At 34.2% G+C, this 12,495-nt stretch overlaps 1 protein-coding gene across 1 annotated transcript; it reads left to right on the top strand.

Annotated features, from left to right (window-relative positions):
* The first annotated feature begins 214 nt into the window (after positions 1 to 214).
* Positions 215 to 754, top strand: LOC128293270 (photosystem II CP47 reaction center protein-like). The gene has a single exon (XM_053029042.1). The coding sequence runs from the start codon at positions 254 to 256 to the stop codon at positions 656 to 658; it is 405 nt and encodes a 134-aa protein (XP_052885002.1). The 5' UTR covers positions 215 to 253; the 3' UTR covers positions 659 to 754.
* Positions 755 to 12,495: the final 11,741 nt, after the last annotated feature.

The raw sequence follows: 12,495 nt of genomic DNA, 5'->3' as shown, positions 1-12,495 counted from the left end.
ATAGCTTATACATGCCATAAGTTTAAACTTAAGCTTTCAAGGGTACCAAATTATAAACGATAGTATGACAGCTTTACTAACGATCCCCGAGCACGTAACGATTACCAAAACCTATTAATCAAAAACAATTATCCAAACACAATATAAGCTAATTTAGCTTAGTAAGTTACAAGCAATTAAACTCTAAAATTAAACTTGATATCTCAAACCTATCTTTAGAGATAAAGACGGGCGTGAACTTTTTGTACGTCGTATGTCTACTTTTTTTGAAACATTTCCGGTTGTTTTGGTAGACAGAGACAAAATTGTTAGAGCGGATGTCCCTTTTAGAAGGGCAGAATCAAAGTATAGTGTCGAACAAGTAGGTGTAACTGTTGAGTTCTATGGCGGCGAACTCAGTGGAGTGAGTTATAGTGATCCTGCTACTATGAAAAAATATGCTAGACGTGCTCAATTGGGTGAAATTTTTGAATTAGATCGTGCTACTTTGAAATCTAATGGTATTTTTCGTAGCAGTCCGAGGGGTTGGATTACTTTTGGGCATGCTTTGTTTGCCTTGCTTTTCTTCTTCGGACACATTTGGCATGGTGCTAGAACCCTGTTCAGAGATATTTTTGCCGGTATTGATCCAGATTTGGATGCTCAAGTGGAATTTTGAGCATTCCAAAAACTTGGATATCCAATTACAAGAAGACAAGTAGTTTGATGCAAGATTGCTTTGTTATTTTTCGCTTCTACTTCTATTTGTGATTTGCCATAGGCTGCTAGAAAAATCTTGATTTAAATCGCTGCCTTTTCTTTGATTCTTGTTCTTTCTTTATTTGGGAGATAATTCCAAATAAGCAGTATTAAAGCTATAATTGTAAACCATGATCAATTTATGGAAGCATTGGTTTATACATTCCTCTTAGTATCTACTCTAGGGATAATTTTTTTCTATCTTTTTCAAGAACCGCCTAAAATTCTAACTAAAAAATGAAATGATTTTCATTATCTCAATTGAGTAATGAGCCTCCCAATATTGGGAGGCTCATTACTCAATTAGTCCCGTGTTCCTCGAATGGATCTCTTAATTGTTGAGAGGGTTGCCCAAAAGCAATATATAAGGCGCACCAATAAAACTTACAAGTAAACCAGATATAGAGATGGCGACTAAGCTTGCTATTTCCATTATTATATAATTTCAAGATCACAATGGGCCTATGATAAGATTGTTTATTTACGTGAGAATGATATACAAAGTCAACAGATCTCACTGAATACAAAATAAGATTTATGGCTACACAAACCGTTGAGGTAGTTCTAGATCCGGTCCAAGACGAATTGTTGTAAAGGATTTTTTGAAACCATTGAATTGAATATGGTAAGGTAGCCCCTAGATGGGGAACGACTCCTTTGATGGGTGTTGCAATGGCTTTATTTGCAATATTCTTATCTATTATTTTGGAGATTTATAATTCTTCCGTTTTCTTGGATGGAATTTCAATGAATTAGATTCACCGAATCACGAAGCCTCTCGTTTCAATACAAAATTGAAACTTTTAGTTCTCGGATTTTTTAGCCCCATTCTATTTGGTAGTTTGACCGTGAAATTTATTTGTTTCGTATTTCGGAATATGAGTGTTAGACTTGTTATATTGATCCTATTGATAGTACAAAAATGGGTCATCATCTTGATCGAGATAGTTTTATCCTGTCGGATAGTCATTCTAGTATCTGGAGCATGGAATATATGAAATGGATCACAAAGTATTTGAACTATGATTCATACTTAATATTCAAACCTCATGTCGGACTCAAAAAAATTCAAGAAAGAGTTATATTATTTATAAATCGAAAGATTTTTATTCTTTCAAAGTCTCATTTAGTTTATGCTTATTTTGATCAAAGGACAAACCTTTCTTTTCTTTGTATTTTTATTTATTATATCTATTCTATTGATTGAATAAGTGATGATCCAATGGTTCTTACTCAGAATCTTTAGACTTAGTTTGAAGGTTTTATTGAATCATCGCGGTTCTAGTATGAATCTAAAGTTTCAATTGATTCATAGGGTCTTAACAAGAGAATTCCTATCAAAAAGAAAGAAAATAAGAATAAAGCCACATTTCATATAAAGAACAAATCAAAGCAAAGAAAAAGAAATAAGTAGGTGAATAGAAGATTCAAGAGGCCTATAATGATCAACATAAAGACGACTGCGCCGACTTGATTTTTTGGCATTATAATTACAACTACAAAAAAGAGCTTTCGAATTTTAACTCTTTTGTGTCTTCAGATAAAATTGAATGAAAAGATTAAGAAGTTTCAAACTTTCTATTCCAAATCTGTTTCAGCTAATACTTGGGTGTTTTTGTTTGAGCTGTACGAGATGAAATTCTCATAAACGATTCTCGGAGGGGTCCTCTTGGTTTACCTATCTCAATAAAGTCTATGATTGGTTCGAATAGTGCCTCGAAATTTAGGCTATTGTAGATGATATAACTAGTAAATATGTTCTTCCTCATGTTAACATATTTTATTGTTTAGGAGGAATTACGCTTACTTGTTTTTTGGTACAAGCACTACTGAGATTTGCTATGACTTTTACTATCATCCAACGATTCTTGAGGCTTTTGCTTCATTAAATACATAATGGTGAAGCTAACTTTGGTTGGTTAATCGATCGTTCATCGATGGTCGGCAAGTATGATGGTCTTAATGATGATCCTGCATGTATTTTGTATCTATCTCACTGGTGATTTTAAAAAACCTCGCGAATTAACTTGGGTTACAGGCGTGGTTTTGGGTGTGTTGACCGCATCTTTTGGCATAACAGTTATTCCTTACCTCAAGACCAAATTGGTTATTAGGCGGTCAAAATCATAACAAAGTTAGGAAGTTATTTGGTAATAGGATCACCTTTGGTAGAGTTATTTCATGGAAGTTCTAGTGTGGGACAATCCACTTTGACCCATTTTTATAGTTTACACACTTTTGTATTACCCCTTCTTACTGTTGTATTTATGTTAATGCATTTCCTAATGATACGTAAGGAAGGCATTTCTGGTCCTTTATAGAGAATATAGACCATAGCTATATTGTAACCAATAATTTATCTTATTACTTGGGGGAGGAACAATAGTATTTCATTGCTACAAATATGGATTATTGAAAAAAAAATAAGACATGCATTTGGATATTTCCTTTCAACTACGACAATATTCTAGTATTTATTTGATATGACATGAATAGTTGAAGGGAATTCCCCGAAGAGAAAACGGATTATGGGATTGTGTGACTTGAACTATTGATTGGGCCGTGTAAAAATATGCCTTTATCTGCGACATTGGAATTCACAACCAAATATGTCTTTGTTTCAACCACTATGTAAGCCCCATACAAAGGATAGGCTGGTTCGCTTGAAGAGAATCTTTTCTATGATCGACTGACGATGTTGTGTATAAATAGGGCTCCGTAAGATCCAGTAGAATAAGTGATTTGGCATAACCAAAATTAGATTTTAGTTTTTTCTTTTTTACTTTCTTATCTTAATAGTATGAAAATGCATTCATTTCTTATGCATCGACCCGATTTAATTATACTATCAGAGTGAAACAAGGGATCTAAAGAAGAGTAAAGGCTAGACTATATTAGTAACAAGTAAATCCTTTGTATGTAAAAAGTCTCGATATATTTTTGGGATAAAGGTGAATCGCAAGGACTAAGACGACCCATAAAGCACTTGATCACGATCAACTTTGTACGCCTACTTGGGTATTGAGCATTTACCTGTAAAAATGAAATTCCTTGGAATGTATAATTGCAACTCTGTAAAATGGAATCGGGTAACTTTTTTCTTACATATGGAACCATTCATATATGTGGGGATAACATATAGACTTATTTTAAACATATAGAATATAGATTTATTTTATAGGTATCCGTTTGTATCCATTTGATTCGATTGACTTTTGCTTGAGCCGAATGATGAAAAATCATCATGTCCGGTTCCTTTGGGGGATGGGTCTAGAAAAATTCACCTATCCTAATAACAAAAAAACCTGACTTGAACGATCCTGTATTAAGAGCTAAATTAGCTAAAGATATGGGTCATAATTATTATAGGGAACCAGCATGGCCCAATGATCTTTTATATATTTTTCTAGTAGTAATTCTCGATACTATTGCTTGTAACGTGGGCTTAGCGGTTCTAGAACCTTTAATGATGGGTGAACCCACGGATCCATTTGCAACTCCTTTGGAAATATTACCTGAATGGTATTTGTTTCCTATATTTCAAATACTTTGTACAGTACCTAACAAGTTATTGGGTGTTCTTTTAATGGTTTTGAGACCATGGGATTATTAATGAAGACTGCTTTTGGAAAATGTTAATAAATTCCAAAATCCATTTTGTCGTCTAGTAGCGACAACTATTTTTTTGATTGGTACTGCAGTAGCCCTTTGGTTGGGTATTGGAGCAACATTACCGATTGATAAATTCACAACTTTAGGTCTTTTTTATTTTGAATCAATTAAAAAAAATCATGATGTGCGTATCTAGGGAGTAGTCACTTCAAAAGCAAAGTGAATTCTCCGTAGATACATTTATTCAATTCTGGTCCGAATCTATGGATTGTAATGAAGGTTCAAAATCCATTGGATTAAAAATTTTGATAAATCAATTTCGAAATGCTTTTTCTACTTCTTTTCTAGAATGCCCAATATTTGTTTTACATCTTCTATGCGAAAGTGTTCAATTTTCATTAGGTCTTCTCGACTGTTATTCAAAAGGTCCTGGGAGGCAATTATAGATCCTAGGAGGCAATTCTGATTGGTCAATAAAAATATATTTTAATGCTATTTCTTTTTTCTTTTTTGTTAGTTTAACTAATCTATCATGAAATGGAAAAAAGGTAAAGTAACATCGTGTTGATTGTTTTCTAAATGTAAGTTTTCTTCTTCCGTATGTAGAAAAGGAATAAATAAATCAATCAAATTGCGAGAAGCTTCATGAAGTGCTTCTTTCGGAGTTAAACTTCCATTTGTCCATATTTCTAGAAAAAGTATCTCCTGTTTTTCATTATCATTCCCATAACAATGAATACTATGATTCACATTTCGAACAGGCATGAATACAACATATATAGGATAACTTCCATCGTGAAAGTTCTTTGGTGTTTTTATACCGTATCCTCTATTTCTCTCGATTTGTAATCCAATACACAAATCAATTGGTTCGGTTAGGCTGGCTACATTCTGTGTATTATCAACGATTTCCACAAAAGGTGGTAAGATGATGTCTTGAGCGATTACATATCCGAGACCCTTGGCACAAATAAAGGCGTTATTGAGTTCCATACAAATTCCTCTCAATACAATTTCTTTCAAATTCATTAAAATTTCATGGATGATTCTTGAATACCTACTATGTTAGAATATTCGTGGGGTATTTTCTCGATTTTGCACGTGTAATGCATGTTCCTTCTAGTTCTCCAAGCAAAGCTCTTCGCATCTCAATGCCTATTGTGTCGGCTTGGCCTTTCATAAGTGGAGATGAATAAAGCATCCATAATAAAGGCGCTTACTATCTGTTCTTGATTCAACACACTTCCATTGTCGTGTCCGAGTCAAGTAGAGACTTTTACTTTCTCTCTAACCATAGTAATATTATTTTATTTGATCGATCATTGAATCATTTATTTCTCCCGAAATCTCATTAGTGTTTATTTCTACACACGTCTTTTTTAGGGGTCTCTGACCATTATGTGGCATAGGGGTTACATCCGTATGAAACTTAATAGTATACCACTTCTACGAATAGCTCGTAATGATGCATCTCTTCCGAGACCAGGACCCTTTATCATAACTTCGCTCATTGCATACCTTGGTCTACTATGCTCAAATAGCATTTCTCGCATGCGGTTTGAGCGTAAAAAGGTCCCCTTCTTGTACCGTTGAATCCACAAGTGCGCGGAGGACCAAGAGATTACGACCCCGTACATTTGTAATAAAGAATAATGGTATTGTGAAACTTGCTTGAACATGAATAACTCCTTTTGTATTCTACGTGCACTTTTCTGTGCACTACTGCGCCCATTCCTACGTGAACCAACTTTTAGTATAGGTTTTCCATATTTTATCATTTCATAAAGATAAGTCAGAGATATATGGGTATATCCATTTCATGTCAAAATAGATTTTCTATTTTTATTTATTTATCGCTTTCTTTAAGATTAGTTTCTTTTCTTTCAGGAGTTCTTTTTAGGATAGAAATATTATCCTTGTCTTTGTTTATGTCTCGGGTTAAAACAAATTATGATAATTCGTCCCCTCCTACGGATTAGGCGACATTTTTCACAAATTTTACAAGCGGAAGCCCTTATTTTCATAGTTGTTATTTCTTAATTTTTTCCGAATTCACTTATTGGAAGAAAATAAGTTTCTTGAAATTTGAATTGGATCCCCCCGAAAGAAATCTTGAAGTTGAAAAAACTACCTAATCGTTCGAATCCTTGTTGCGAAGTCTATAAATTATACGTCCTCCTGGTTGAATCATAAGCAGTTCACTTTTGTTGACTCTATCCCACGTTTGTAAAACTCTTTCGAAACATAACCTAAAATCAGATCTTCATTATCTAAAGGAAACCGGAGTGGGAGTGATTTACTAATTAAATTAAACCTTCATGAATCCATTTTTTTGTTCTTTTATTCCAGGTAAAACTTCCTTGACGTATCAACTACCGTAGGGCAAGAGGAGTTCTATTAGATAACCCGTGCTTTTCTACAAATGGAGAGTTTCAGATACAATTCGTATACTGGACAGATTACCATATATAACACAAAATTTCTCCATCGATTCCTTCTAGTTGAGCCTCATGATCTGTCATTATACCCCGAGAAGTAGAAAGAATTACAATCCCCATCCCGCCTAAAATCCTAGGAATTTGTTGATAGTTAGAATAGATTCGTAGACCTGGTCGACTGATCAGTCGTAAATTTAAAATATTCCTATGTGGTCATTTTCTATTCCTTCTATGTCGTAAGGTTAAAACCAAAAAATATTTGTTGCGTTCCCGATGTTTCCTTACGTTATTGATAAAACCTTCTCTTAAAAGTATTTTAACAATGTTTTTAGTGATGTTAGTAGATCCTATTTGAATTGTTCCTTTTCTATTCATATCAGCATTTCGTATAGAGGTTATTATGTCAGCAATAGTGTCCTTACCCATGGTAAACTAAAATTTTTGTTACTCCCAAATTTTGATATAACCAACGTGGTCTTTTTTTTTTTTTACTTAGTAAAGGTATATACGTGAGACACAATCTACTAATTAATCTATGCCATTTAAATACTGTAAATACTCTAATATACTTGGGTCTCATCTTATAATACCTCGGGAGCTAATAAAACTATTTTAGTGAAATTTAACTGTCTCAATTCCCGGGTGATCGCACCAAAAATTCGAGTTCCTTTTGGATTTCCTTCTTGATCAATGACAATGGCAGCATTGTCATCATATCGTATTATCATCCTGTTGTCGCATTTGAGTTCTTTACGAGTATGTACAATTACTGACTCGATCACTTCGATCTTTCTAGAGGTGTATTCGATGATCGCTTCCTTGATCACAAGAACAATAACGCGTCACCAATATGAGCATATCGGCGATTACTAGCTCCTATGACTCGAATACACATCAATTCTCGTGCCCCATCGTTATCTCGCTATATTCAAATGGGTCCGAGGTTGAATCATTTTGAAATCTCTTTTTCAATGTAACAAAGGACGAAGAAAAAAAGAAATATTGTTTGTCAAAAAAAAGGAAACTTGCAATTGTTTTTTTATTCCCAGGACAAGACTTCTTTCTTTTGGTTCTATATTCCTATCCTGAAATAATGAATTGAGTTTTTATAGGCATTTTTTACGCCGCTATTGAAATAGCCTTTCTGGCTATATTTTCGGCTACTCCACTCATTTGATAAAGTATTCTACCCGATTTAACGACAGCTGCCCAATACTCGGGAGATCCTTTCCCCGAACCCATATGTGTTTCTGTAAGTCTTACCGTAATGGGTTTGTCTGGAAATATACGTACCCATATTTTTCCACCACGGCGTACATTTCATGTCATTGCACGGCACCCCGCTTCTATTTGTCTAGATGTAATCCAAGTGGGTTCAAGTGCTTGAAGAGCATATCTACCGAAACAAATCCGATTACCTCGATAAGATATCCCCTTCATTTTTCCTCTATGTTGTTTACGAAATCAGGTTCTTTTGGGGTTATAGTTGATGGTTGTTGTTTATGAATTCCATCTCTACTACAGAATCGGACATGGGAGTTTCTTCTCATCCAACTCCTCATGAAAAAAATGAATAAAAAATATTTAATTCTTAATCTTAAGATATACATGTAGTTAATGAATAATTGAATCTTGGGATTCTTTGCTTTGCGATTTTATCGATCTATTAGAAATTTGTATATCTTGTTTGGATCTATTGGATATATATATATATATATATATATAAGTATAAGGAATTAAACATGATTCTATTCCTAGATCATGTCTTATCTTGGTTTTGTTATAATGTTATAACGAATCTTTATTTTGTTTTTATCATATTCATATCAGATTCAGATCGAAAAAAATTGAACAATCAAATAAAATTAAACTCAAATTTTCGCAGGCGAATATTTACTCTTTTTCTAGTTTAGTTGTTGGGTTAACCCATGACCTCTCGTAATCGAATAAAAAGAAATGCAAGTGGTCTCGGTTTGTTTCGCCATCCTCCTCGATAAATCATTAGGATTCGTTTTCAATAGAATCCTCCGCATTCACGGGTTCCGTCGTCCCCATCGCTCTCGATTAATGCTTAGGTCTGAATTCTCCAATGGAGCCTTAATTTAATAATTTAATAATTAATATTTATTTAATAAAATAAAAATAAAATTTCTTCTTGAGTCAACCTTCTCAGTCTTTATTGACTTAAGTTAAGGCTCTTGATTTTTTCTTCAATAAACAGATATTCATCTAATTATTGATGAATCTCTATTGATGCTCTATTACATTGCTCTTTATGAGATGCTTCATAGACCTTACATATTGGAATCCTATATCATTTTATTGCTATTTCGCTTTTCTCTTTCTCTCATCCTTCTATTTATCCACATACTTTTATTTTGCTTCACAATTTCGATCTATTCATAATCAGATTGGTTTTGTCTTTTACTTAATGCAAAAAAATTTCAGTTGCTATAATGATATGACCAATATATCATATCTTGATTGATTCTTTGGATCCAGATAATCCGAAGCAATGAGTTGGTTATTAGTGCTATAGTTATTAGCTTATATTGTGGTCCGCCCATTTTTTTTTAATCCTAAGCCTAAAAAACCCAATGAGTCGCACACTAAGCATAGCAATTGTATCAAATGATCAATCAAATCTTTATTTAACCTTATAGAATTTAGAACTGCTCATTTTTTTATTTTTATGTTCAATCAAAAAATCAAAGAATTTGTCATTTTTTGTTCTATTGCAGAATAGAACGTAAAGACAAGTAGAGTCTTATTCTTATTATTCTTCGTTAATAAATATCCAAATTTTGATTCCTAATACCCCATAGATAGTTCGAACTCTATAAGAGAAATACTCAATTTTCATTCCAATGGTTTGTAGAGGAACCCTACCTTCTCGAATCCATTCGACACGTGCGATTTCTTTTCCGTCGTCACGCCTCGCAATTTGTATTTGAATTCCTTTTGTATCCGCTTGCTCGCTTAATTCAATAGCCTTTTTCATTACCTTTCAAATGAAACTCGATTCTTTAATTGTCCGGCTATAAATTCGGCAAGAATATTAGGGTGCCCATAAGGATTTCCAATTCTTGTAATAGCAATGTTGAGTATTCGGTTCATACAATTAAGTTCTTTTTGCACATTCATCTGTAGTTCTTCGAGTTTTCATGGCTTATATTCAATTAATAATTTAGGAAATCCCAAATAGATTATCACCGAATTAGATCCATTTTTTGAATCTCTATATGTGCAATTCCCTTGACACCAAAAGATAGTCTCATATTTTTTGTACATAATTCTTGATCTGATCTCTTATTTTTTATCTTCTTGCAGACCCTCGAATACTTTTTCGGTACAGCAAACCAAAGAGAATGATGACTTTGGGTTGTACCAAGTCTGAAACCAAGTGGATTTATTTTTTGTCCCATAATCCTCCACTACTATATATTAGGATATGTCATATTTGTGTTCTTATTTATCCCTTTTTTAGCCATCCTAGCCATCCGGTGTTTTTTGGTTTTGGCGCAGCATATATCATCAAGTGGTTCAAATTCAAGATCTTTCAATGCAATAGTTATATGACAAGTGGGTCTTTTATCGACAACTTCATCCTCAAGCTCGAGGTTTTAGTCTTTTCAGATTAGTTCCCTCATTTACTACGACTTGACTAATGATTAAACTCGCTATTGAAACCCCTATTATGACGAGCATTTGCTGCTGCAAAATAAACCAATTTTAAAATGGGATAACATGCTCAATAAGGCATGAGTTCTAGTATCATAAGTGTTTCTTCGTAGGAACGTCTACGAATTTGATCAATTATTTTTCGTGCTTTGTGAGCAAACATACATAAATGTTGACCTAAAGCGTATACTTCGTCTGAAGTTGTATATAGGTTCCTCCTATGTTTCTTTATCTTTATCATAAAGTTTACCTCTCACTAATGAATTCATTAGTTAATCTTTATTTTTTTATTATAATTTATTATAATAATATTAACGACGATATTCCGCAAAAATTTATAGTAGGTGCAAATTCTCCCAATTTATGTCCTACCATACGATCCGTTATATAAATGGGCAAATGTTCTTTTCCATTATGGATAGCGATAGTATGGCCAATCATTGGGGTTATATGGTAGATGCTCTGTGTAACACCCCGAACCCGAGACCGTCGCCGGAGTCAAACACGAGGTGTTAACAGACTTCAAGCCACTTATTAGAAATTTTCCAGACAGGCTGCCAATCTGCATACGAGTCGCATTAAAAATCATATCTTGAGTTCTGAAACTCGAAATCCAGTTCTGTAAATTTTCCCCGAAACTAGACTCATATATGAATCTACAAATTTGTTTCTAGAATTTTTGGTCAGGCCAATTAGTACAGTTTATTAGTTGAAGTCCCCCATGTTACAGGGATCAACTACACTGACCTTTGCGCATTACGACTTGGATATCTCCCTGTACAGGGCTTCAATACTGATACGGTTTGTTTCTACAGAAACTAGACTCGGAAAGGAATCTGTAAATATATGGCATGGATTCTAATTATCTCTGGTCAATTCATGATGAATTCCCAAAGTCAGGACAGGGACTCCAGTAACCGTTCTGGCCCTGTCTCGCGAGAACTTAAATATCTCTTAACATACAGCTCATATGGTTGCTTCGTTTCTTCTATATGAAAATAGACTCATCGGGATTCGATTCCATAATTTATTCATTATTTAATTCTATTTCCCCTATTTTTAGTGATTTTTCAATCTCCCATCACTGCTGCTGCCAGCACCTGTTACTAAAGCAACTATGCCTATTTCATGATTTCCCTTTGATCTAACTAGTGATTCATCATACATGTCACAAATTATGATCATGACTAGCCATACCAAAGGCTAATCATTGTCAAACATCTCCCAACTACGCTATTGCCATATCATGAATTTTACCACCAAAATAATCAACCATGGCATATGGCATAAAAATCGAATTACCAAGACTTGCGACTTAACATTAGAGAACTAAATCCAACCGAACATTTATGCCATTTTCGCATGGCTGAAAGTTTACATACCAAAGTTCAACAAAGCATATTAGCCTATACATGCCAAAATGTTCTCCTAGACCGACTACAAAAAAAAGATACCAAAAGTTGCTAGCCGGTGTGATGACTTCGATGACGATCACGAGCACGCAAAAGGACGAGTCCAAGAAACCTAAAATAGGCGACAAGCAAACACCGAGTGAGTATATAACTCAGTAAGCCATAAGCATTATATTGCCGTTCAGCAATAATATATCATAAGAGAAAATAATTAATGCAGGATTAAAATCCTCCATCCACACCCAAACTGTGCTATAATTCCTTAGGCATTTCAGTTTGATCTCATACCAAGCCCTACTTTGATATTTCATACATTACACCATATGACATTGCATGCATTTATCTTCAAGTATAATCACCACATAGGTCAAGACTTACCAAGCTAAATTCCAAATATAAATAAAATGTCTATTCCTCATGAGCTCAAGGTGTTTACTCGTACCGCTGTCCATGATTGACTCGGTAAGGCCGCACACGTAGAGCATGTATGTTTATTAGAGGATGTGTAATAAGCCCGCACACTTAGTGCTTAATAATCGAACTCGCACACTTAGTGCTATATAATCAAACTTGCACACTTAGTGCTATACAATTTGAACCCGCACACTTAGTGC

The sequence above is a fragment of the Gossypium arboreum genome, chromosome 5 (assembly GCF_025698485.1).
Source record: "Gossypium arboreum isolate Shixiya-1 chromosome 5, ASM2569848v2, whole genome shotgun sequence".
Lineage (NCBI taxonomy): Eukaryota > Viridiplantae > Streptophyta > Magnoliopsida > Malvales > Malvaceae > Gossypium > Gossypium arboreum.
This window is presented reverse-complemented; position numbering and strand designations above follow the sequence as displayed.